This window comes from Papio anubis, chromosome 13 (genome assembly GCF_008728515.1).
Source record: "Papio anubis isolate 15944 chromosome 13, Panubis1.0, whole genome shotgun sequence".
Lineage (NCBI taxonomy): Eukaryota > Metazoa > Chordata > Mammalia > Primates > Cercopithecidae > Papio > Papio anubis.
In genome coordinates this window covers 86,677,522-86,704,794 of record NC_044988.1, presented here as the reverse complement: position 1 = coordinate 86,704,794, position 27,273 = coordinate 86,677,522, and the positions used below count along the sequence as shown (strand labels likewise).

General features: G+C 41.7%; 1 protein-coding gene across 3 annotated transcripts in view; it reads left to right on the top strand.

The window, feature by feature from the left end:
* Positions 1-27,273, top strand: part of ASTN2 (astrotactin 2) — a 1,032,132-nt gene that overhangs the window by 188,677 nt on the left and 816,182 nt on the right. For all 3 annotated transcript variants that reach the window (XM_017949334.2, XM_017949333.2, XM_017949331.2), the window contains exon 3: positions 15,541-15,925. In XM_017949334.2, the coding sequence (XP_017804823.2) occupies positions 15,541-15,925 (385 nt within the window). The remainder of the gene's footprint in view (positions 1-15,540; positions 15,926-27,273) is intronic.

Below are 27,273 nucleotides of genomic sequence, written 5' to 3'. Positions count from 1 at the left end.
TTAATTCCAGGAGCCACCAAAAGTGAGAAGATGCAAAGGAGGAATCTCCTGTAGAGGCTTTGGAGGGAGCTTGGCCCTGCAGGTACCTTCATTTCAGACTTCTGGCCTCCTGAACTAAGATATAAATATCTAATGCTTTAAACTACTCAGTTTGGATGATTTTTTTTTTTTTTTTCCCTGCAGTCTGAAGAAATTCACACACCCAGATTCCATGGAGGCTCAGGATAAATAGGACATTTTTTTTTTTTTTTTTAAAGATAGAGGCTCAGGATAAATAGGACTTTTTTTTTTTTTTTTTTTTTTTAAAGATAGGGTCTTACCTTAAACTCCTGGGCTCAAGCAATCCTCCTGCCTCAGCCTCCTGAGTAGCCGGGACTAGATGTGCGCCACCATGCTTTTTTTTTGTTTGTTTTTTATAGAGATGGGGTTTCACTATGTTTCTCAATCTCCTGCTCTCATGAAATTCTCATAAATTTCAGTCTCAATCTCCTGGCCCCATGAAATTCTCCCATTTCAACCTCGCGACATGCTGGGATTACAGGTCTGGGCCACCACACCTGGCCAGAAATAAAGACTTTCTCTGAAGTGGTCCCAGTACCACCAGTCCCTGTTCCACCTTAGTCCATTTCCTCAGGCAGTGCTGGTTGGTTCAAAACACACAGGACTCTGAATGGGCCAGGAACCCAGGCTAAGTGTTCTTGAGTGAGACCAGACCCTCACCGATATGGGTTGGAGATGGCTGTGAGACATGAACATTTATTTTTTAGCTGTGGAATTAAGTTCATCTTCATCTAATTAATCTGAAGTTTGGACAGTTTCCAGGCTCTACCAGACCTCTCTTTCCAATCTCAGGCTCAATGAGTGCTTCAAATGCTGTCCTGTTGGGCGGCAGTTTGGGGACGCTTTCGCTGACCACTTAAGGCTACAATGTGCTGGAGCTTTGAGTTCCTGTATTTTACCCTGGGATTGAGTTAAGGACACTGTCCAGTCTTGGGTAGCCCAGCTGGAGCTAGATATGAGGGTGGGTCTTGGAAGGCAATAGATGTACAACCCGAGGTAATGTGGGGAGCAGGACTTGGAGATCCACCTTGGGGCAGTCCTGTGTGTGACAGCAAGGTCTCAGGGAACAGATCTTGAGGTTCAGCACGACTGGTAGGGCTTGGAGGCAGGGAGCATTATCAGTGTTACAACTGAGATATTCTCTGAACCAGGAAAGAAAGCATGGTCTACCAGATTCCCCTGCAGCCTGGGCCCTGGGTTGCCTGTCCTGCCAGCAGGGGTGGAAATTATCTCAGGGATGAGAGGAGTTGTTAAGGGTAAGGTGACAGGTGGCTGGGCAACTGTCTCTACTACCTGGATTACTCAGGATATATTGAACTTCATGGTTTGTTTTTTGTTTTGTTTTGTTTTTTATTTTGTTTTTTGAGATGGAGTCTCACTCTGTTGCTCAGGCTGGAGTACAGTGGCACCATCTTGGCTCACTTTAACCTCTACCTCCCAGATTCAAGCGATCCTCCTGCCTCAACCCCCCTAGTAGCTGGGATTACAGGCACATGCCACCATGACCAGCTAATTTTTGTATTTTCAGTAGCGTTGGGGTTGGCCAGGCTGGTCTCGAACTCCTGACCTCAGGTGATCCACCTGCCTCGGCCTCCTAAAGTGCTGGGATTCCAGGCGTGAACCACCACACCTGGCCTGAACTCCACGTTTTTAAATACTCAGGAGACAAAGGACAGCAAGGTAAAGAGGAAAGAATGAATCATACCAGCTCAGCCCCGGTGGGTACATCAAGGATACTGGCCAGCTTTTATTTCCTACTCCTGTCATTCCACAAACCACCTCCCATTGAATCCTCTCTCTTTTCCCTTCTCATTGATGGACATCTTATGCTTGACTCTGTGCCCCTAGTAACTAACTTTCCAGGGGTCTTCTTGATCAGGCCCAGTAGGGGAGATCCTGAGACCATCACAACATGCCTTCAAGACAATTGACAGCTGCAGCATCAATGCTGGAAAATGGCAGCAAAACAGTGCCTCTAAGAGGCTCCTATTGTGTGATTTGTAATAGGTTTTGAAAAAGGTTGATGGATAGATGACAGAGTATCAGAAATACTGGAAAGCTGATAGATTTGCAGCTTTGTTTCTTTTGTGACTTAAGTTACTCTGCTTGAGTTACCTGTGGTTTTTGGAGTCCCTCTCTTTAACAACACCTATTTACAAAGTTCTGATGGGTGTAAATTACTTGAGGACATATATAGTTCCTTTAAAAACATGATTATCAATGAAGTCCTTACATAAAGAGGAAAAGGCAGCTGTTATTATTGATCATTTTAAAGCTGGGGAAACTGAGGCTGAAAAAGGTAACATGACTAGCCAAGAGATGTACAGCTAATCAGCAAGCCAGAATTTGAACCCAAAACCATTGTTTTTTGAGCCACATTATTGATACCCTCTTTCACTAAAGTCCTATGATTTCCATCCATATATAGTAATAGTAATAACAAATAGATACAGCTATCAGTTTGCTTTTTGTGTAAGGTGATTGTGCTTGAGCAGTTACATCTGACATCCCTTTCACCCTTTTACTTTCTGGCTCAGTATCTCCTAGGTATTTATAAATAAATAAATAAATGATTAAACAACCTTGGAATTCAGACCACCTCTTCCTCTTTGGTCCAACAGTAGAGAGAGAGGAGTAAACAGCTAGTTATCACTTTTGTGTCTTCATTATCCCTATACCCAGTACCCCTTACCTGGGCATCAAAAGGGGACTAACAGCAATGTTTTCTTTATTCACTATATATCTTCCAACCTTCAGTCCTGGGGTATAGGCTGAGGATAGAATTGGTAAATAACTCATATCTGGTTCTTCTCCTTGAGGAGCTACTAAACCATTCTAAGAGACATCTATCTATTTACTCATGTATTCATCCATCCAGTCATCCATCCGTCTATCCACCCATCCCTACATCTGTTAATCTATTCATACACTCCAAATATAATTACTAAGCATTGACAAAACCCTAAGTGCTGTTCTTGGTGCTGAAGACAGTGATGAAGAAAACAAAAGACCCTACATTATGGAAGTTCCATTCTATTAAGGCCATGAACAAAGTTAACAAATTAGTGTGTAATATAATAAAAGGGAGAGGTAATTGACATAAAGTTAAAACAAGGAAAGGAAATAGAGATCTGGTGATGGAGACAAAGGTGAAGGGCACTATAGTAGAGCAGGTGCAAAGGGAAGCCTTCACCCACAGGACTATGTCTTGGTGATAGACCAGCAATCCCTGACCATGACCCTCACCCACACCAACTCCCATAACCCCACCCATGATTTATAAAGAAGCCAGCATCAGCCCCGCTCTGCCGCCAGCTCCCTTCAGAAACTCCCTCCCCACATGAAACTTATTTTTCATGTATTAGTATTAGCCACGCTCTCACTGACCTCCACCCTCCTCTCTTTTCCTTGCTTCCAACCTCAGAAGGCTTTGTTGTTGGCACAGTATTTTAAGGTTGGCACAATATTAGGGATCTCACGTCAGCCCTGTGAATCTGCAACACATTCCCGGGGAATGATGTGCTGAGCAAAGGATGCAGGCTTTTCATTCTGCCGACTCTCCAGACACACTGAACGTTTCAAGATTATTGCAGCAGCAGGCAGCAGACAAACTTAGGATTCTGGAGCCAAATGTGTGTCTTGTTACTGACTTCTGACTTTTCAGCCTTGGAGAGCAAAAACCCTCTTGAAAGGTTCACTTTTGTCATCTGTTAATGAGGTTAGAAATGCCTAGTTCATTTGCTTGCTATGGCCACCCTGTTAAAAAGCAGACAAACAAACAAAACAACCCACTTTATGAAGACTTGTGAGCTTTCTGCAAACTTCTTTTACTTTATAAGGGGACAAGGTAAAGACTGGGACTTAAGTTTCCTGATTTCTTTCTCAATATGTTTTTCCTCTGCCAGAATTTTTTAAACCGTCTTTTGTTGAGCACTGACTGTATTCTAGACACTATGTTGGATTGGTTTTTGCATTCACTTGTTTAATTTTCACAATAGTCTATTTCAGTGATGAAATGTTAGTCTCATTAAGATGAGAAAGATGAGGATATGAGAAATTTAGTAGCCTATCCAAGGTTCCATAGCTGGTAAATGACAGCACAGGTACTCAAACCCAAGGCCATCAACTCCAGAGCCTGTACCATTAACCACTACACAGTTTAGCTGATTATCCAGTCTTCTGTCACATTTTGGGCATGAGTGTACTTGATTGGATGGGCATGTTCTTCACACCTTTGAACTCAACTATAATTGAAATTGCAAGAAAAATCTTTTTTATCCTCACTTTCTCTATGTTTTACACTTGGAAGCTTTGAGAAACTCTTTGCCCCTTACCATGTTTCCCTCTTACATGGAGCTTGCTAAACTATGCATTGTGATAACTACCTGCTTACTCACGTGTTTCCACAAACCAGCTGTGAGTTATTCAAGGGCATACCTGTGTATTTCTAAATCGAGGCAGAAGGTTTGGTACAGGGTCAGAAAATTACAGTAATAGTAGTAAGAGTTAAGCCAATGACTACCACTTATTGAATGTTTTATGCCGGTCAAGGGCTGTGTGGCATATTTTACATATATCACCTTGTCCAGTCTTCACAACAGCCTTTTTGGTGAATGGTATTATTCCTGTATTACAGCTGTGAAGACTGAGCATCGCAGAGAGAATGTCCCAAGTTCCCATTACTGGTGGATGACAGAGTAAAACTGGGAACTTAGGTCTGCCTGCTTCCAGGTATGACCTTACCCTGGGGAATAAGTAAATCAATGAATGAGGGCAAAGCTCCTCTCTGGCCACTTGGGTTCATCTGTATGTTTTCATGACTCAAAGAATGGGAAGAAACTCAATCCTCCTAAAGATGTTTTCCCCCACCTTCTCCATTCACCCGTCCTTCAGAGTGGGATTTGGGAGAGAACTTCAGAGGCCACCTGAGGACATGTAGTGGAATGCTGACTTGTGTTAAATGGTTCATGTGAATTACCTTCAGTCCTCTCTTACAGACAGATGGAGGACTGCCAGACAGATATGGGTGTATTTTGGTCAACTGCCCTTAAAGAGGCATTTATGATGGATTTTTTCATTCTTTCTTTCAACGAGTAATTGAAGATCTACTACTATGTGCTGTGTACCATTCAAATTCAACCAAAAATAAATAAAACCCTGCCCTTCCTTTCATTGCCTCTCAGTGTAGAAATACAATAAATACGTAACGAGGGCTACTCAGTATCAGACACTGAGCTGCATCCTGGGAAAACAGAAATGATTAAGAACACCCTCAATGGGCACTAGGGTGATGGGAGGGAGTCAAATTATGATGCAATCTGCTGCATGCTCTGGCATATGAAAGCATGAGTCACTGCAAGACCTAACAGGTGGTACTTAACCCAGTCAGAAAAAGCAGGTTTCAGAAAACTCATGACCTACAAGCTGAGGCTTAAAACACTAGACAAAGAAGTGAGGGAAGGGCATTTCAGACAGAGGGAGCATGAGCAAAAGCACAGAAGCGTGAAATGCTGTGAAGGATACAGGATGGTTAACTGGTTTAATATATGCATTTACACCTGTAATACCAGGCAGGATGTCATAAGAATATATGTATTTCATCTCTTCCAAAACGCTTTCCAGTTTGTCTTTGCTTTTCTAATTTTCTAGAGTATTAGAGCTGGGATGGCTGTTAGAAACCATCCAATCCCACCTACTCACCCCAAAGAGGGGAAGGGATCACGATCACAGTTTGGAGTCTGTGGGAGGAATGCAGCTGGGAAACTGTATAGAGAATATCTGATTGTATAGTGAAGGGGAGGTAGTGGTTTCAATACTACTTTGTATCAAAATGTTTTTTAGGAGACAAGATCTTACGTGAATAATAAAGATCTACTACTTGCAAGCTATTAGCTAACTGTGTTATACCCTGCAATCTCAGTTAATCCTCCACAGATTCTCCCACTTAGGTATTAGTAACCGAATTCACAGATAAGAAAACCCAAGTGACTTATCCAAAGACACATAAGTCAAACAGACATAGGTTCGAGTCATGACCATACTAATAAAAAGGTCAATAGAAAAACCTATGTCTGTCTAACTTATGGGAAAACGCTGGTGTCTCCAAGCATTCTTTAGCCTTCTCCTTGATAAATTTTTATAGAATTCAGTATGCTATCCCAGGATTTTGACCCTGTTCTAATCTGATCTAAAGATGATTAAGGAAGTTTGAGCTGGGGGTAGTGGGTGAATGCATTCCAAAGAACCAATGTGTTTTTACTTTATTCCTTTGGCATTATCTTTGGAAGTAAAATAGTATCTCTAATAGACACATGGTAAGTAGATGATTTATTTAAAAGAGAAATACGTTTCATTTTCTATAATGGGACTTCTTAAGTAGGTCGCCCTATATCTGTCTAGAGGCAAAAAAGAAATATAGACAAATATAGCTAACTATAGAAATATTAACATAGGTATGAGTATATTTTTACAAATGTGAATACATACATATACACACACATGTATACACGCAAATTCTTATTTGTCGTGCCTTTTTCTTTTATTGTTCACACATGTCAATGTATCTCTTCATTTGATTACATGCTGGTATCTTATATAACTTTCTGGAAGATTCCCCAAGAAAAAATAAGATGTAGATAGGTAGCTTCCTCCCTAATCCAGTGACAGAATCTAGACCTCAGTGTCATTGTTGACACCCCCTTCCTTACCAGCAGACACAAGTCTTCCTATCCTGGTAACTGACCTGCCACTTTAACTTACTTCTGGTCTCATCATCTCTCTCTTAGACTAGGGATTCTCAACCTCTCCACTATTGACATTTGGGGCCAGTTAATTCTTTGTTGTACGTAGATGTCCTGTGCATGTAGGGTGTGTACAGATTCCCCAGCTTCTTCCCACTAGATGCTAGTACTCTCTCCCCTAAGTTGTGACAACCAAAAATGTTTCTATTACCAAATGTCTCCCTTGAGACAGTCCCAGTTTCTGAGATAGTGAACCCACAGTTTATTGGGAATTTCCCCCAGTGGAAAATCTTATCATATATATTTTCTACCTGGTTATATGGTTTTAAGCAGTTTCTCTTCTGAGTCTCCATTTTTTTTTTTTTTTTTTACATCTGTATGCTGAGCATAATAATCTAACCTGTAGGGCAGCTAAATAAAGACATCAACAACTCTAATACAAGGTAGGAAATGCTGAAGATCCTTAAGTGAGGGTTAAGGCGAAGCACTGTGGGAGTGCAGAGGATAATGAAATTCCTTCTGGCTGCACATGGGGAGGGGAAGTGCCTACGAGTTCATAAAGGAGATGCATTGAAGCTAATAGTGAAGTATGGGTGGTATTTGGATGTGTAGATGTAAGGGTGAGGAATAAGAATGAGGGCATCATTCCAGGTAAAGTAAATGGCTTCTACAAAAACACCTCAGGACCGAGAGTTTGGTCCCTGGCAGCCACAATGCCATGATAGTGAGAACTGGTGATCCACTGGGCCTTCTCTTCTCCACTCGCCTAATGACAGAGCTAGTGGGAAAGGAGGCTTGGGTTCCAAGTACTCTGAAAAGTCTCCTTTCAGGCCCCAGCTTCCTGGGAGCAGAGAGTTTCATTGTGATTGGATACTTAGCACCATGCCTGCTCTGTAGCAAGAGCTTAGTAGGGGTGGTTGCGTGGATGGCCAAAGCACACATTTGAAGGGTATTTCAAAAGCATATGTTCGAGACAAGGTTATCCACAAAGATAGATGACGAGGACTTGAACTGTCAAACTACAGGACTCTTAGCTTAGTCAATAGGGAGGGGATCAGTTTCCATGTGTGCCTTAGTTATGGTAAGTAAGATGGATTGAGAATAGTGGGAAAGGGGGAATAAAGCATGGAAGATCATTCAGCATGTATTAAAATTATCATGATGAAATCCATGAAAACTAGGGCATAGGACAGCCATAGAGTAGAGAGAAATGGAAAGTTATAGAAGCTATTTTGTATATCAAATTATCACAATTCACATGTTTCCTTAGCAGCTTTGGAGGGTGTTGGCTGCATATTCTGTCTCCAAAACTATTTTAGGATGTTTTGTGATGTTGGTCAAGTCACTTCCATCCTTTGAGTCTCAGTTTCTTTCTTGTTCCTTTTTTTTTTTTCTAACACTAAAGACTTAGACTATTTTCTAATAATTATTCCAGCTTAAACATAGACTGGGTCCTGAAAGGAGACGTCTCAGATCACTCGGATCCCGGGCCCCCTTCCCCACTAGCTCTGTCATTAGGCAAGTGGCCAAGAGAAGGCCCAGTGGCTCACCAGTTCTCAGCCATCATGGCGTCGTTGCTGCCAGGGACCAGAAACAAGTGGCGAGAAGAGAAGGACATTACTTGAGAGAATATGCATGTTCACAGCTCTGAGGATTAAGGGCCCGTGTTCTTATCACTGCAGAACAGAGTATTATAAATCCAGTCTTAGAATACCAAATCCCCTTGCGGCTTGGCCGTAGTGAGGGAATATTAAAAAGGCCGGAGACAGAAATAATCAGTTTCCGAATGACACATTGTCAAATACAGCATTTTTCATATTATCCCTTTCTTTCCTTTCTCTAGTTCCTTCTTTCATGCCTCGATATTTTAACATGAAAAATAGATTAAAATGAGGCCAGGCCAAACAGCGTACTGAGTTTGACTTTTTAGTCTCTTGGTGGGGTGGTTTGAAGTGCTTTATACTTTTTATCTCTCTGTATTTTCCCGTTTTTGAGGTTGTGTATGTAAGAAAACCAGCTGAAGGCACTGGCATTGGAGAAAGTCAAAGCAGCAAAGGGGCATACAAGATTTGATAGGTGCTCTGTTGATGCTGGGGTCAGAGCTAAAACAAGGACTTGAGTTTGCCTTCCTCTGGAAAGTCTGGTGAAGATTGTCAGCTTCTGGATGCGTTTATTAAGCACCTTCCCTGGGCTAAGCACTGGAACTAAGGCTGGATAAATGGTAGGGGTAAACAGCAACTCAAGACCTTGAATGGGAAAAATGGTCAAACAGATGATTGGATCATGACAGCCAGAGGACTGAAGCCAGGAAAGCCTCACCCCAACCTGAAAACACAGAGATGTTCCCTGGGGAAGTGATCTCCAAGCTTAGACAGCTGAGTGGGCTGAGATCAATAAGTCAAGGGCAGTGCATTAGTTTCTTGGGGCTTCCATATTAAATTACTGCACACTGGATGGCTTAAAACATGAGAAATTTATTCTTTCATGGTTCAGGAGTTCAGAAGTTCAAAATCATGATGTCAGCAAGGTTTGCTCCTCCTGGAGACTCTGAGGGAGAATCTGTCCCATGACTTTCTACCAGTTTCTCATGGTTGCTGATGACCTTTGGCATTCCTTGGCTTGCAGATGCATCACTCAGATCTCTGTCTTCATCTTCATGTGAGCTTCTTCCCTGTGTGTCCACTCCTGTTCTTATGAGGACACCAGTCATTGGATTTAGGACCCACTTTAATCCAGTATGACTTATCATGATGTCAGCAAGGTTTGCTCCTCCTGGAGACTCTGAGGGAGAATCTGTCCCATGACTTTCTACCAGTTTCTCATGGTTGCTGATGACCTTCGGCATTCCTTGGCTTGCAGATGCATCACTCAGATCTCTGTCTTCATCTTCATGTGAGCTTCTTCCCTGTGTGTCCACTCCTGTTCTTATGAGGACACCAGTCATTGGATTTAGGACCCACTTTAATCCAGTATGACTTCATCTTAACTAATTACCTCTGCAAATATCCTATTCCAAATGAAGCCACCTGAGATTCCAGGTGGAGTAAGTGAGAGGATGCTTCAGGCTGAGGGGGTAGTGAGTGCAGAAGAGGGAGCATCACACTTTGGATGATGCCAACTGCCCAGGGTGACTCCAGGACAGGTAGGACAGGTGTGGCTTGTGGGGAGTTGGGGAATGAGAAGGTAGCAGGGACCCAATCATGAGGGGCTTTGGGTACCAGGTGAGGGAACCTGGACATTATTTTAAGGACCCCAAGAAGCCAGGAGAGGGATTTTAACAAGGGAGACTGGGGTGAAAGGATTTGGTTTGTGATAGACATATAGGGAAGCTGAAGGAATGATGCTAGTATTTGTTGACTTTTGTGGTGCCAGATCCTTTATCCAGACCTTTGAATGTCTTATTTAATCCTTAACATAACTCTTCACACTGTGAACAATCAGCCTCATTTTAAAGGGAGCCTACTGCAGTCCAAGGAGGTAAAATGTAACGAACTTGTCACAGCCAACAGCAAGGAGGGAGGCAGGGATTCTCATGCTGGCCTGTATTCCCCCAGGCATCCGGTTGCCCCATCAGAGCACTCTGCCCTTGACACCTCCCACCTTCACCCTTGTCTTGTTCCCCTGGGGAATCTGAGACTCACTGTCAGTAATAGAACCAGAGAAACAGGCTGATCTTGCCTAAAGAGACTTGTAATGGGGAAGGTTCCAGAAGGGATAGGGATGCACTTTCTTTCTCACATCTCTTCTCTACCTCCTCCCTGAAAGCTTCTTGAAATTCCCATAAGGTGATGGTAAAACAGATCACCCCAAGATCCATCCAGCTTACAACCTCACAAAAGCAACCCCCTAACTAATAGACTGGTGTTATTATTTCTAGAACTTGCAGTGACTTCCTCAGCCTTGTTTGTCTAGAGCTGCCCTGCAGTGAGCACAGTCCAAATCGGACTTGGCATCAGGTCGTCCCTGAGGCCAGCAGGGTCTCAGTTTGCCGCCCTTGGAGACTTCGCCTCTTCTTAACTTGCTTTTTAAAAATTCACAGCCATCCTCCTAGGTCTTTTCTCCCTCCTCAGCTCCCCTCTTGCCCTGTAGCATTTTTTTTTCACTACCTGGGCCTGTGTTTGCTCCTGGTGTGGACTCAGAGGCTGGACACGCTAATCGTGCTGAGCACTAATCAATTGCTCCTGCTTTTCTGTTTGCTTACCTCTGGTGTGGGAAGCCGATAAAGAAGGGAGTATGTAATTCTATGGGTGTGGACCAGGACAGCAGCCTGGACCGGTGCAGGTGGACACAGTCTACACTTCCTTCTTGATTCTGAGTCACTCATCTGCATTCTTTGGGTGAGATGTCTCAGTATGGCAGAGGCAGCCAGATGGTTCTCTTGAGCTCCTTGGCTTGTGCACAGCACTCTTCAGTTTTTACAGGATATCACAGCTGTTTTCAGATTTGATTTGCACAGCAGCCCCAGGGAGTACCATGAATGAAGATTTTCTTCTATCACAGGTTTACCATGTGCCAGGCACTAAACAAAGTATCCCATGTCCATTAGCTCATATCTCATTTCCCTCGATAAAGAAGTCTATGATCCAATTTTATAGATAATAAAATTGTTAATCAGAAAAATTAAATTCTGTGTCCAAGGTAGCCCAGCTTATATGTGTAGCATTAGATTTCAACCTTGTGTTTCTGACCCCAGTCTTAGCTGCTTCTAACTGTGTGATATAGTATTACAAGTATTGGCCAAGTCTAATTTACTGATTAATAAACTGAAGGTCCATAAGAGCAGGCCAAGGTCAGACAGTAAGTAAACTTGAATTTAGAACCGTTTTCCCACATGTTTTGAGACTGTATCCAATTTTATGTATTCCACTACTTTTTCAGGGTCTAGGGAGGGAGGGCTGGTCAGACTGGTGCTTGCAACATTACCTAAGCTGCTACCATGTCTTAGATGATGCCTCCTGAGTTTTTTAGAAGCCCAGCCTAGAATGTCTGTTTCAGTAATCAGTGGCATGGTGAGCCCCAGAATACTGGGATTCTGCTTTGACCAAGTTCTTGCAATAAAACTCAAATCTGTAATGGGAACCAGGTGGTCAGTGACTCAGCTAGAGGTGATGGAAGCTGAGTTCAGGGCAGGCTGGGGAGTGAGGACAAGGGACCTGTGCCCTGATGGGAAAGCCATAGCCACTAGCTTGGGCTCATATCAAATGGCAAGGCCAAGGGCTAAAGAATCAATGGGTCAATAAACTAAAGGGAAGCTCAAGCTCTACCTCCCAAACCAGGGGGTCCCTCTGCCACATCCTTCTGGAATTTTCCTATGTTGAGAAATCTGTACCTGAAATTGCATAGGTAACTTGATAAGGAAGACGTGAGACTGGACAGGGGCTAATTAGGCTTTTGCTCCTGTCCCTTCTCCACTCCAAGAACAGTTTTAAAGTCGTGCTGGAGCTAGTTTGAATCTCAGTTGCACTATCTTGAGTAAATGACCTTTTGTCTCTGTGCCTCAGTTTCTAACTTAACGTAGGATGATCACAGGTGTAAAGGTGGATGAAAGAGCACATATCAAGCATTTGGTCCAGATTGAGAAGCGTTTGGGGATCCAAGGCAAGTTGTGCAGAATAGGTATATAGGGCCAGAAAGTCATCATTCATTCATTCATTCCTTTATTCATTCAACACAGAATCTATACTTGCTGAATTCTGTTGACAGTAACAATAGCTAACAACCTGCGATACCATGTACCCCTACACTATATTAAGTACCCCACAAGCATCTTATTTAGCCTTCATGCCCCAATGAGGTGACATTATGACTCTTGTTGTTGTTTAACCCATGAGAAAGCCAAAGATCTAGAAAGATAAAGTGACCTAGTCAAGGTCACACAGTGTCTAAGCAGTAGAACTTGGATAAAATCATGTCAGTCTGATGCCAACACTTAGCCATTTACTGCTGGAAGGCTCTCGAGGAAAAGGATACAAGGAGGGAAGGAAGGGGCATTAGTAATTGCAGGTGGATGGGTTGGTTAGGCCTCATCTTTCCTAGGTCAGTATTGGTCCTGGGATCTGACCACAGAGTCCAACAACCATAATTGGGATATAGTGAGTTGGATGAGGAATGAAGGCCCAGAAACCCTGCAAGGCCTTAGCCTCTTACTGAATGAAACACCCAAATGTGAGAAGACAGAGGGTGGGGTCAGGCAAGGAGATTCCCCCAGGGGCATCAGTGGGGCAGAATGAAAAGCTTCTCTGAAGAGAAGATGTGCCCATTGCACATCTGGAAGATGAATTTGAAAATAATACTTTCCTTTTCCCTTTTCGTGCGCCCTCACCATCTTTCCTCCTTCTCCCCTTCCCTCTCTTTAGTCAATGAGAATATCTGTTCAGTAACCAAGGGCTGTGCAATGGAGAGCTGGGGTCCAGTCACAGCTCCACCACTTCCTGGCCATTTTAATCCAACTGGACCTGGAATTAAATCCTGACTGTGTGACTTCAAGCTAGTTTCTTACTTCTCTGAATCACCTTTTCCTCATCTATACAGCAGAAACTAATTTCTATCACATAGTCTTGTCTTGAAGATTAAATAAAATAACATTCAGTAAAGGTGTGAAGGAGAGGGTCAGCCCTTGTGTTTATCAAGGATTAGTGTTGCCCCAGTCATTTTCTCTCTTCACTCTCCCTCTCTATCACCTCTCTCCTCTTCACTCGTCCTCATGCCCTCCCTCTCCTTTTCTTATTTCTGAAACACAAAAAAATCCCAGACAAATCATATCATGTCACACAGAATTTTGTGACACAGAGCAATCACCATCATATGTTCTATAGAGGAAAAAAGATTCATTGTTGCTTTTTAAGGTGATATATACAGAATTACCTCTGGTATACACATGCGGTTACACGTATATTTAATAGATTCTACACACACAAATACACATATAAATACACGTACTTATAGCTTTGATTTGTGCATTTGTTTTTATGTTATGACATCCAGAGAAACTTTCTTGGGGAAACCAAAGTAGCTCACTGCTGAACTCAAGGCAGGGCTTCGGCCCCTGTTCCAGAGCTATCAGCCACACCTGCATACCTGGTCACCAACTCTTAGTCCTCTTATCTACCCAGTCCCCCCACCTCTGTGGAGGTGCTGAATTTCAGCATAGTGAGCTGAGGGTCTTGCAAATAGAACATGCCAGTTTTCTAATATCAAATATAGTCAGCAGGATGGCTGAGTCATTTCAGCAAACAGTGTTCTTCTTGGCCTAAACAGGTGTGTTTAACAGCAGCCACCTTTGCCCCCAAGATAACGTATTCACAGCTAACATCTGTCATCTTTGTTAGATGCTGTACAGATAGTTGTCAGAATTTGTCCTTGCCTTCAATGAGATCATAGCCAAGGAGAAGCCATCAACCACACAGGTGGAATTGAAAGAATATAGGCTCTAGAGTTAAAAAGCAAAAACAAACAAAATAAACACACAAAAAGTAAGGCTCACATATTACTCGGCTACTTACTGTCTCAGTTTCTGGGTCTGTTGATTTTTTGAAGCCTCTCTCTTACCCTGTATACAACAAGGGTGATTCCTCCTGACTCCAGGGGTTACACAGCAGGCGTTCAACAAAGTGTCTTCCAATCTCCCAAACATGAAGCAGAGTATAAAGTGAAGAAAAGCAAGAGAAGTGATGAGGGCCTACCCATCAGAAGAGAGGTTTCTGGCACAGAACAATTGAGGGGAGGTCTGGAGAATGCAAACCTTCCACTTCAAGCTCACGACAGGTTGTTATGGGGATTACAGATGTGTTTTGAAAATACCTCTGCCCTGAAGGATCTTACAGACCAGGGTATTTTATGAATCATATGAGTCATATAAGAGATGTGCATTAACACATTAACTTATTTGAAATTAATGTATGATAATGCAGACTCAAACATTTAGGAGTTGGGTGTATCAAAGAAAAAAATGTGTGTATATATATATATATGTGTGTGTGTGTGTGTGTGTGTGTGTGTATATATATATATGTATTTTCAGTTGACCTTGAAATTCTGATTAAAGGACTCCTAGAAAGGTGCATTTTCATTCACTCATTTACCAAATATTTGTTAAGGACCTACTTTGTGCCAGTTCCCTTATTGAAATTCAGAAATTTAAAGACTAGTGTTTCTGAAAAATGAAGAAAATACAGGTTATGCAGAAATTATGTTTGATTTAATAATGCTATCTTATATTTGCAGCAAGGCGTAACAAAGTTTACTACTGTCTCTTGAGCCTTCAGTTAACTCATTCTACAGATGAGGAAGCAAGGCTGGGGAGCGTAGGCAATTGTCCTTGGGTTGTTCAACTGGTGGGAGGTGAAGTCTGGACTCAGACATTCACCTGTGTGAAGCCTAAGCCCTGACCCTTCCTGACACTGAGCCATCTGTATTGCCCTGACATGACCATTATCCATTTGATTTGCTTCCTATGGCAAGCTTGTGAAGAAGGAAGAGCAGGGGTTCGTACTCATCCTTTATACCTATGGAAAGCAAGGCTCAGAGAAGTCAAGAAGTTTGCCCAGGGTCACACAGTTTGTTGGTGAAAAAGTCAGGTTTGAAACTGTCTCTCTAGCTTAAGAACCATAGCTGATGGTTCCTGAGGCTCTATGAGCCAAACCCAGGGATCCTGGCAGAGTGTAGTGGACAGGAAAATCCCCTGTGGCCCTCGAATCCAAAGAACAGTGGCCCATTTGTGTGTCCTTCCTTCCTGCTCCAGGGTGGCCTCATCGCGCTGCTGCTGCTGCTGCTGGTGTTCACCGTGGCGCTGTATGCCCAGCGACGTTGGCAGAAGCGTCGCCGCATCCCCCAGAAGAGCGCAAGCACAGAAGCCACTCATGAGATCCACTACATCCCATCTGTGCTGCTGGGTCCCCAGGCGCGGGAGAGCTTCCGTTCCTCCCGGCTGCAAACCCACAATTCCGTCATCGGCGTGCCCATCCGGGAGACTCCCATCCTGGATGACTATGACTGTGAGGAGGACGAGGAGCCACCTAGGCGGGCCAACCATGTCTCCCGCGAGGACGAATTTGGCAGCCAAGTGACCCACACTCTGGATAGTCTGGGACGTCCAGGGGAAGAGAAGGTGGACTTTGAGAAGAAAGGTGAGTCCTCCATGTCACAGCCCATTTTCCAGGGGGCATTTTGAAAAGATGGGAAGAGGTGCGGAAGCTGGGCGGTTGGACTACAGGCAGTATTTTCTGGGATAAGCCACTTTGGATTTATGACTTTGGATTTCTGTTGAGTTATCAAGTTTGTCTTCTCTGATTCTTCAGTAGTGATGGGAGAATAAAAGAGTGTAAGTACTCCCAGAATTGGAGTTGTGAGGAGCCTCAAAGGGTATGCAGTCCAACATCTTTCCAGTGTCTCTTGATTACCTCCTTTGACAGCTTTCTCACTACTCGGGAAATAGGCCATCTCATTTCCACACCATTACTGACTATTAGAGGGTTTCTTCTTATACCAACTTGAAATCTGTATTCATGGTCCTCCATGTCCAAGAGGAAAGTGATCTGATATTCTTTTTCAAGGCAGCTGTTGGGAAATTTGACACAAAAATAAAAGAGTCTGTACATTTTAACCAACCTAAACACCAGTTTCTTTAAATAGTCTCATATGAAGCATTTTTCAGACATTTCACCTTCCTGGTCACTGCCGTCTAGATAGAACTTTTTCACATCCTGGGCCATAACACCCAAACTGACACTCTTCTTCATCAAGGTGGGAATGATCCAGGGCTGAGAAAAATGAGACTTTTCCTCCTTCTTGCCAACTGTTATGCTTCTGTTGATGCAGCTCGAGATCCCATTTGTTTGTTACAGTTATTGCTGGTTCATATTAGACTTCTTTTATGTTTTTTTATATTGACAAATAATGCTCGTGTGTATTTATGGAATATGTAGTGATATTTTGATCCATATAATATATGGTGATCAGATCAGGGTAATTAGTATATCAATCATCTTAAACATTGATCATTTCTTTGTGTTGGGAATGTTCAATATGTTCCTAGTTATTTGAAACTATGTATTACATTAATAAGCATAGTCATCTTTAAGTGGTACAGGACACTAGAAATTATTACACCTCTCTAGCTGTAATTTTATTTCCTTTAATAAATTTCTCCCTATTCCTCTCTCCCTCCTACCTTTTCCAGCTTCTAATATCCTCTGTATCCTACTAGTAACCTCTAGCATTCTTTTACTTCTATGAGATCAATAATTTTCAGCTTCCACATATGAGTAAGAACATGTGGCATTTAACTTTCTGTTCCTGTCTTATTTTGCTTAATATAATGTTCTCCAGTTCCATCCAGGTTGCCATGAATGAAAGGATTTCATTCTTATTTATGGCTGAATTGTATTTCATTGTGTATGTATACCACATTTTCTTTATCTAGTCATCTGTTGTTGGACACCTAGGTTGATTCCGTATCTTGACCCTTGTGGATAATCCTGCAGTAAGCATGCAGTTGCAGATATCTCTTCAATAAGCTGATTTCCTTTAATTTGGATAAATACCAAGTCATGAGATTAGTCGATATATGGTATTTCTTTTTGTAGTTTTTAGAGGAACTTTCAAACTGTTCTATGTAGTGACTGTACTAGTTTACATTCCCATGAATAGTGTGTAAGGGTTTTCTTTTCTCTGCATTCTCACCAGCATTCGTTATTTTTGACTTTTTTATAGTAGCCATTCTAACTGAGATGAGATTATACCTCATAGTGTTTTTTGATTTGCATGTACCTGATATTTACTAATGAGGAGCATGTTTTCATATATTTGTTGGTCACTTGTATGTCTTTTGAGAAATTTCTGTTCAGAATCATTTGTTTGTTTGTTTATTTATTTATTTATTTATTTATTTATTTTTGAGATGGAGTCTCGCTCTATCGCCCAGGCTGGAGTACAGTGGCCGGATCTCAGCTCACTGCAAGCTCCACCTCCCGGGTTTACGTCATTCTCCTGCCTGAGCCTCCCGAGTAGCTGGGACTACAGGCGCCCGCCACCTCGCCCGGCTAGTTTTTTGTATTTTTTAGTAGAGACAGGGTTTCACCGTGTTAGCCAGGATGGTCTCAATCTCCTGACCTCGTGATCCACCTGTCTCGGCCTCCCAAAGTGCTGGGATTACAGGCTTGAGCCACCGCGCCTAGCGTTGTCCATTTGTAAAGTAGATTGGAGGGGTTTTTGTGTGTGTGTGTGTTTTTTTTTTTTTTGCTGTTGGAATGTTTGAGTCTCTTGTATATTCTGGATATTAATTCCCTATTGGATGAGTATTTTATGAATATTTTCTCCCATTCTGTAGGTTGTCTTTTCACTCTGTTTCTTTTGCTGTGCAGAAACTTTTTAGTTTGATATACAATCTTGTCTACTTTTGCTTTTGTGCCTGTGCTTTTAAGGTCTTATTTACAAAATCTTTTTTCAGAACAATGTCTTGAAGTGTTTCCCCTACATTTTCTTCTAGTATGTTTATCATTTCAGGTCTTACATTTAGGTCTTTGATTCATTGTAAATTAATTTTTTATTGGATGAAAGTAGGGGTCTAGTTTCATTCTTTTGCATATGCACGTTCAGTTTTCTCAGCAGTATTTACTGGAGAGACTGCTGTTTCCCTACTAAGTGTTCTTGGCACCTTTGCAAAAAGTCAGTAGACTGTAAATAAATTTCTGAGTTCTCTATTTGGTTTCATTCATCTATGTGTCTGTTTTTATGCCAGTACCATACTGCTTTGGTTACTACAGCTTTGTAGTATATTTTGAGGTCTGGAAATGCGATGCTTCCAATTTTTTTTTTCTCAAGATTGCTTTGGCTATTTGGGGTATTCTGTGGTTCCATACAATTTTTTTTTTTTTTTCTGTGAAGAGTATCATTGGTATTTTGATAGGAATTGCATTGAACCTGGAGATTTCTTTGGGTTGTATTTTCATTTTAACAATATTAATTCTTCTGACACATGAGCATGGGAGGGCTTTTAATTTTTTTGTATCCTCTTCAATTTATTTCATCAATGTTTCATGCTTTTTCTTGTAGAGATGTTTTACCTCTCTGGTTACATTGATTTCTACGTATTGTATTGTTTTATAGCTCTTGTAGATGGGATTTCCTTCTTGGTTTCTTTTTCAGCTAGTTTGTTTATGTATAGAAGTGCTTCTAATTTTTATATGTTGATTTTGCATCCTACAACTTTACTGAGTTACTTTATCAGTTAGTTATTAGTCTGTTCTCACACTGCTGTAAAGAACTGGGACTGGGTAATGTATAAAGACAAGAGGTTTAATTGACTTACAATTCCACAGCTATACAGGAGGCATGGTTGGGGAGGCCTCAGGAAACTTACAATCATGGCAAAAGAGTGACAGGGAAGCAAGAACCTTCTTCACATGGCAGAGCAGGAGAGAGAGCAATGGGAGAAGTGCTAAACACTTTTAAACAAACAGATCTCATGAGAACTCACTCACTATCCCAATAACAGCAAAGGAGAAATCTACCCCCAAAACCCAATCACCTCCCACCACCAGTTTCCTCCCCCAACATTGGGGATTATAATTCAAGATGAGGTTTGGGTGAAGACACAGAGCCAAACCATATCACATTTCTAAGACGTTTTGGTAGACTCTTTAGGTCTACCTGGGAATAAGATAAGAGAATTTGACTTTCTCCTTTCCAATTTGGATGTTTGTCATTTCTTGCTGTTGCCTAACTGCTCTGGCTAGGAATTCTAGTATTGTGTTTTACAGGAATGATTAGAGTGGACATGTTTGTCTTGTTTGGTAAGATGTTAGCTGTGGATTTGTCATATATGACCTTTATTGTGTTGAGGTACTTTCCTTCTGTAACTAATTTATTAAGAGTTTTTATCACAAGGAGATATTTAACATTTCAAAAGCTTATTGTTGTTTTTTGCTTTGAGATGATCATATGGTTTTTGTCCATCATTCTATTGATTGTCCTTCATTTTATTGACGTGAAATATGTTTATTGATTTGCATATGTTAAACTATCCTTGTATGCCTGGGATAAATACCACTTGATCATGGTATATTATCTTTTTGACATGTTGGATTCAGTTTGCTAGTACTTTATTGAGGATTTTTGCATACACTTTCATCAGGGATATTGGCCTGTAGTTTTCCTTTTGTGTGTGTGTCCTTGTTTGATTTTGGTATCAGGGTGATGCATGTCTTGTAGAATGAATTAGAAGGAATTCCCTCTGCTTCAGCGTTTTGAAATAGTTGTGGGAGAATTGTTATTAATTCTTCTTTATACATTCAGTAGAATTCAGTGGTGAAGCCATCTGGTCCTGTACCTTTCTTTGTTGGAAGGCTTTTTATTATTGACTCAGTCTCATTACTGGTTTTGCTCTGTTAAGGTTTTCCATTTCTTCGTGGTTCAATTTTGTTGAGTTGTGTGTGTCCAGAAATTTATCCATTTTTTCTGTTTTCAAATTTATTGGCCTATAGCTGTTCATAATAGCCTTTGACTTTGTATTTACTTGTATCATTTTGTATTTCTGTGATATCCATTGTGATGTCTCCCTTTTCATTTCTGATTTTATTTACATGAACATTCTCTCTTTTTATCTTAGTTTGTCTAGCTATTAGTTTGTCAATTTTGTTTATCTTTTTAGAAACAACTTTGTGTTTTATTGATCTTTTGTTCCTGTTAGTCTTTTTGCTTATTTTTGCTCTGATCTATTTCTTTCCTTCTACTAATTTGGGGTTTGGTTTCTTCTTGCTTTCCTATATCCTTGAGGTACATTAATAGGTTACTGATTTGAAATCTTTCTAGTTTTTTGATATAGGCATTTATTACTATAAATTTTCATCTCAATATTGCTCTTGCTGTGTTCCGTGGATTTTGGTATGCTGTGTTTCTGTTTTCATTTGTTTCAAGGAATTTTCAAATTTTATTCTTAATTTCTTCCTTCACTCATTGGTCAATCAGGAATATCTTATTTAATCTCCTTTTATTCGTATAGTTATGAATAGTCCTATTGTTATTGATATCTAGTTTTATTCCACTGTGAACAGATAAGATATTTGATACAATTTCAGTGTTTTAAAATTTTCTGAGATTTGTTTTGTGCTCTAACATATGGCTAATCCTGGAGAATATCTCCTGTGCTGATGAGAAGAATCTGCCCTTTGCAGCTGCTGGGTGAAATATTCTGTAATTGTCTATCACATCTGTTTGGTCTATAGTGAAGTTTAAATATGATCTTTCTTTGATGACTTTGTGTCTAAACGATCTGTCTAATATTGAGAATAAAATGTTGAAGTCCCCAATTATTATTTTATTGGAGTCTATCTCTCCCTTTAGATCTAGTGATATTTACTTTATGTATCAGGATGCTCTGGTGCTTACTGTAAATATGTTTACAATTGTTATATTCTCTTGCTGTATTGATCTCTTTATTATCATATAATGTCCTTCATTGTCTCTTTTTACAGCATTGAATTTAAATCTGTTTAGTCTGATATAATTCCAGCTACTTGTTCTCACTTTTGGCTTACATTTACATTGAGTATATTTTTCCATTCCTTCAGTTTCATTCTATGTTTATCTTTACAGGAAAAGTGAATTTCTTAATGGGCAGTATATAGTTTTGTCTTATTTTTCATCCATTTGTCCTGTTTATATATTTTTAATGAGGAATTTAGTTCATTTACAGTAATTGTTATTGTTGATAGGTGGGAACTAATCAGTGTTTCACTGATTGTTTTCTGGTTGTTTTGTATATTCTTTGTTTCTTACTTCATCTCTTATTATTTTTGCAGTTGGGTGGTTTTCTGTAGTAATAAGGTTTGATTCCTTTCTCTTTCAAAAAATATATTGCTTCTACCAGTGAGTTTTATAGTTTTGCATGTTTTTTTTTTTTTTTTTTTTTTTGAGACGGAGTCTCGCTCTGCTGCCCAGGCTGGAGTGCAGTGGCCGGATCTCAGCTCACTGCAAGCTCCGCCTCCCGGGTTCACGCCATTCTCCTGTCTCAGCCTCCCGAGTAGTTGGGACTACAGGCGCCCGCCACCGCGCCCGGCTAGTTTTTTGTATTTTTAGTAGAGACGGGGTTTCACCGTGTTAGCCAGGATGGTCTCGATCTCCTGACCTCGTGATCCGCCCGTCTCGGCCTCCCAAAGTGCTGGGATTACAGGCTTGAGCCACCGCGCCCGGCCTAGTTTTGCATGTTTTCATGATCATAGTTGTTATCTTTTCACTCCCAGTTGTAAGACTTCACTGAGCATTTCTTGTAAAGCCAGCCTAGTGCTGATGAATTCCATTAGTTTTCACACGTCTGTAACAGATTTTATTTTTTCTTCATTTATGAAGGATAACTTTGCTAGGTACAGTATTCCTGACTGACAGTTATTTCCTTGCAGTGCTTGGAATATATCATCTCATTCTCTCCTGGCTGAGAAATCCACTGTTACTCTAATGAGAATTCCCTTATATGTGACCTGACTTTTTTCTCTTGCTGATTTTGTTTATTTATTTTTTTGTCATGGACTTTCAACAATTTGACTGTAAGATGCCTTGAAGAAGATCTGTTTGGGTTTAACCTATTTGGTTTCCTGGACCTTGATATCCATCTCTCTCCCAAGACCTTGGAATTTTTTTGCTATTATTTCATTAAATATATTTTCATCACCTTTTCCCTTCACTTTTTCTTCTGAAACACCCCTAATATGAATATTTTTCACTTACTCATGTCCCATGAGGCTTTCTTTTTTCTTTGTATTATTTATTCTTTCTTTTATTTTTGACTGCTTGTGTTATTTCAAAATATCTGTCTTCAAGTTTAGATTTTTTCTTCTGCTTGCCCTAGTCTGTTGTTGAAGCTCTTGATTCATATGTTTACTTTCTTCATTGAATTATTTAGCTCTTTGTTCCTGTTTGATTCTTTTTTATGGTGTCTATCTCTTTGTTGAATGTATCATGTAAATCATGAATCATTTTCTTGATATGGTTAAATTGGCTATCTTTCTTCTCATATCTCGCTGAGTTTATTTGAAATTATTATTTAATTTTTTGGCATTTCATATATTTTATTATGATCAGGGTCTCCTACTAGAAAATTATTGTTTTCCTTTTACAGTGACATGTTTCCTTGATTTTTTGTGTTTGATGTGTCCCTATGTTGATTTCTAAGCATGTGGTAGAAAAGTTATTCCTTCTAATTTTATTGAGTAGGTTTCATAGGGAAAGACTTATTTTTATAACTTGGTCTTGAGGTGTCAGTTTGGTGAGGTGTGTTGTCCTGGATTTTAGTTAGATGCAATACTATAGTTTCTATGTAGTTAAGTTGGCTACAATTTTACATTAGTGACATTTGTAAGTTACTCAGTGGCCTAGGCTGAGAGAGTTTGTGGTGATGGTGGTGCAGCTTTGCTAGGACTGGGCTCACTGGGCTGTTTCTCAGATCAGGGGGATGTTCATGCACACAGTGGGTCAACCAGCTTGGGGTCTGGTTCTCTGATATTGGGGCCTTGGGGCTTTTCCTCTGGCCAGGGGCAAGGACATGTGTTTACTCAGCTGGCCTGAGGGTGAGCCTACCAGGAACTGCTCAAAGGGATGTTTCTGAGACTCAGAATGTAGGAGTATAGCTTTACAGCTGGCCTGGGGCTATTTCCACCGGGGGCAGCCCACAGGGATGTTTCTTAGGCCTGGGCATGGGCATAAGTTTTCTCAGTTGGTCTGGGTGTGTATCTGCCAGGAGCTGCCTTTGAAACTGTTTCTTAGGCCTGCTATGTGGGTGTATGTCTGCTTGGCTGGCCTGAAAATGTGTCTGAGGGGGACAACCCACAGGGCCATTTCTCTAGGTTGAGACATGGGCATGCAGTGGCTTGACCAGCCTGGGTGGCATGGCTACTGTGGGTGGGTACAGGGCTGTTTCTCAGGCCTATGACATAACTGCACAGTTGTTTGGCTGGTTTGGGCTGTTTCTGTGGGTGGTGGCCCACAGGACTCTTTTTGGACCTGGGACACGGCCATATAGCTGCCTGTCTAACATGTGGGCATGTCTGCCCAAGGGGCTGTTTCTCAGGTCTGGGATATAAGTACAAGGCTGCTTGGCTGGCTCAGGTGTGTGCTCACCAGGAGCAGCCTGCAGGGCTGTTTCAGGCCTGGTGTGTAGGTGCACAGCTGCTTGGCTAGCCTAGGGAATGTCCATAAGGGAGTGGTTCATGGGGCTATTCAGGTTCAGGACATGGGCTCTTGGCTGCTTGGCTGTTCTGGTGGTATGCCCACCACGGGTGTCCTGTGGGACAGTTTCTCAGGCTCTTTTTGGGGGCACAGAACTGTTAGGCAGGCCAGGGGTATATCAGGATTGGGCGGGGGCACTCTGGAGCTATTTCTCGGGTCCTGCACATGGGCATGCAGCCATTCTGCTGGCCTGGAGTTATATCAGCTGCTTGGAGGCTCAGAGGCTTCTCCCACTTGAGGGTGGGTGAGCAGTGGTTTGGCTGGCTCAAGGCAGGATAGCTGTGGGTGGGACTGTTATACTGTTTCTCTGGCTGGAAGTAGGGTAGTGGGGGTTGGTTTCTCTGCTCTGTAGGACAAGAGTCACAGCCAGTTTTAGGCCCAAGCTCTGTAAAGCTGGGCTTGTGACATTCAGTCACCCCTGTGGGCTTGGGTTAATGAAGATGGAGCCCCATTGCTGGAGAGGTGCCATGGCTATTGGCCCGCAAAGCACGGCACACTCCTGAGGTGTGTACTGTGCTGCAGCAGCTTGGCTTAGATGGTGGGTGGAAGTGAGAAGTACACATGCTGTGCTTCTAATCCAGGACAGTGCAGCTGTATAAATTCTTGGTGGCTCTTTAAACTGGGCTCAGGGCTTGTGAGGCCTGGAATTCTCCTGTAGTAAGGACTGTAGGTGTTTGTGGTAGCAATGGGGGTGGATAGAGATCTTCTGCTTATCATTTCCCCACAGTGAGAAGTTTCTCCTGACTCTAGGCAAATCTCATCCAGTCCAGGGAGGTGGTGCTTCAGAGCCTGGGTGCCTCCACATTGCCCTCCTGGACTTCCTATCACCACAGATGCTTCTCCATTCTTCTGCTGCATTTCAGTGTCCTGCCTTCGACAACACTCCAGTCAAAACCTAGCTGTTTATTCACTGCCTTGGTCCTTTCTTGTTGGAATATAAATGCCAGGTGTCTCTAATCATCCATCTTGCTGACATGACTCCCCTCATGTTGGACTTTTTGATGACCAATACCTCTTGCTCCTTTTCACATATGTTGTTGCAAAGACCCATTTCCTTTGTTTTGTTTGGGGACAATTGATTATTTGGACATAAGCATAGGATGTGTTTACATTTGCCTTTATTGTCTATGGTTGCAGTTTGCTTACAGATGGAATTTAGCTATTTTCCTTTAGATACATGCAGCAAAGCACAGTTCTTCTTTATCTCTTCATTCCTTGTGAGACTGATGATGATAATGGGTGAAAGCTCTGGGCTGGAGATCCTGGTTCAGACACTGACCACTACTTTTGAGAGCCTAGAGGAACCCTCATTTTTTAGTTTGGCCCCTTCCCTGGAGCTCTGGGTTCTGCATTCTTCTTTTCTACTCCTAAGATTCTCCTCTGAAGCCCATCTTTCCTTGATGCTCAGTGGACAAACAGAAAAAGTTGGGGGGCTTTTTAAAAAGGAGTTTTTTCCCAATACTAGAAACTCAGGGAGAAAGTAGAGTGATACAGTAGATGAGAATATAGATTTTGAAGTCATCTGGACCTGGGTTCAAATCTTGCCTCATTTACTTATAGTGTGATCTTGGAAAAATGGGAATGTAACCCTCTTGGGCTCAGTTTCCTTCTTGAAGGGTTAATGGGATGATTAAATAGAAAAATAAAATATGTGTAAAATACCTACCCCATGACTTGGCAAGTGGTAAGTGTTGAACTCCAAGATAGGTATGTGTAGACCTCAGTCCTTCAGTTTTAGCTGGGCTTTTGAGATTCTCTCAAATCCAGCTGTAATATTTATCTCCAGCTTTCCTTCAAGTTCTAGCCACGATGATATGCTCACTGCTCTGGAATGCTTTGAATATTCCCCTTGTCCACCATAGTCTCTTCTGTGTTTGAACTGCTGGTTTATTGTCACTATTCCCATTTGTTTGCCTTCTCAAATGTTATTGATCATTTTCATGTGATTTCCCATCTTACAATAAGGACAGTCTGCATTTATTTTATTTCTCTATATCCTGCAATGCCCAGCACAGTGCCTCCCACATAGACAGTGCTCAGTGAAGGTCAGACAATAAATATGGCCTTGAAAGCATAAGGATGTTCATTTGGAAGTAATACCAGCAGGCCAAAACATCATGCTTCCTTTGTCTACAAGAAAATCACTTAGATAAGGCAGAAAACATCTTCCTATATTTTTCAGTTTTGGCTTTTGCAGCATAACTCATGGAGCTTTGCTGTCCTTATATGGAAAATGTTGTTCGTTTTTTTTTTTTTTTTTTTTTTTTGGTTGTTTTTTAACAGCCAGTCTGCCCAGGTCATAGATTTGCTATGGGTATCCAATGATAAATGATCTCCAAACACTGGAGGAGTTTTCCTAGCCCCTAATCAGTTTCTACATCAGTTATCTTCCTCAACCCAACCCAGATGAGTAATCTACTCCCTCTTCCAGCTCCTAAAGCTGGTTGTGATTACTTTGAACTGACCACTTCCCACACTGTACAAAAATAATCAGTTTCTCTTTCTGTCTCCTAAGTTAGACTTAGAGATCTTTGAGAGAGAGTACAGTGTCCTTTATCTTTGTTTTTGTAGCATCCAGCATAGTGGCCAACACTTAATAGTAGGCCCTCTGAAAATACCTGTTGGCCAACTGATTGATTGATTAGTCAGTCGATCAATCAAGATAAATCAAGGCAGCCAGGGGCGGTGGCTCACACCTGTAATCTCAGCCTTTGGGAGGCCAGAGCAGGTGGATCACATGAGGCCAGGAGTTTGAGACCAGCCAGGCCAAAATGGAAAAACCCTGTCTCCACTAAAAATCCAAAAAAATTAGCTAGGTATGGTGGTGCACATCTGCAACCCCAGCTACTCAGGAGGCAGAGGCACAAGAATTACTTGGACCCGGGAGACGGAGGTTGCAGTGAGCTGAGATCATGCCACTGTACTTCATCCTGGACAACAGAGCAAGACTCTGTCTCAAAAAAAGAAACAAACAGAAAAAGATAAATCAAAACATTGATTAGATTCTAGAATGCTCAGTTCCAGGCTTCGAGCTAGCTCACTTTTATCAAGTCTAGGGACCCTAGAAAGTAAAAGTTAGCAGAGACCGTTGGCGGTGATGAGCAGAACCCGGAAGAGAGCAACCACTGTATGAAGATGAAAACCCGGGAGGGATCACTGATGCCAGATAACTGACCACCAAGGAGAGGTGTCAGGAAGCAGCCAATACAAGCAACTTCTCTCTCCTAACACCCGCTCCCCAGCAGCTGTGCACACT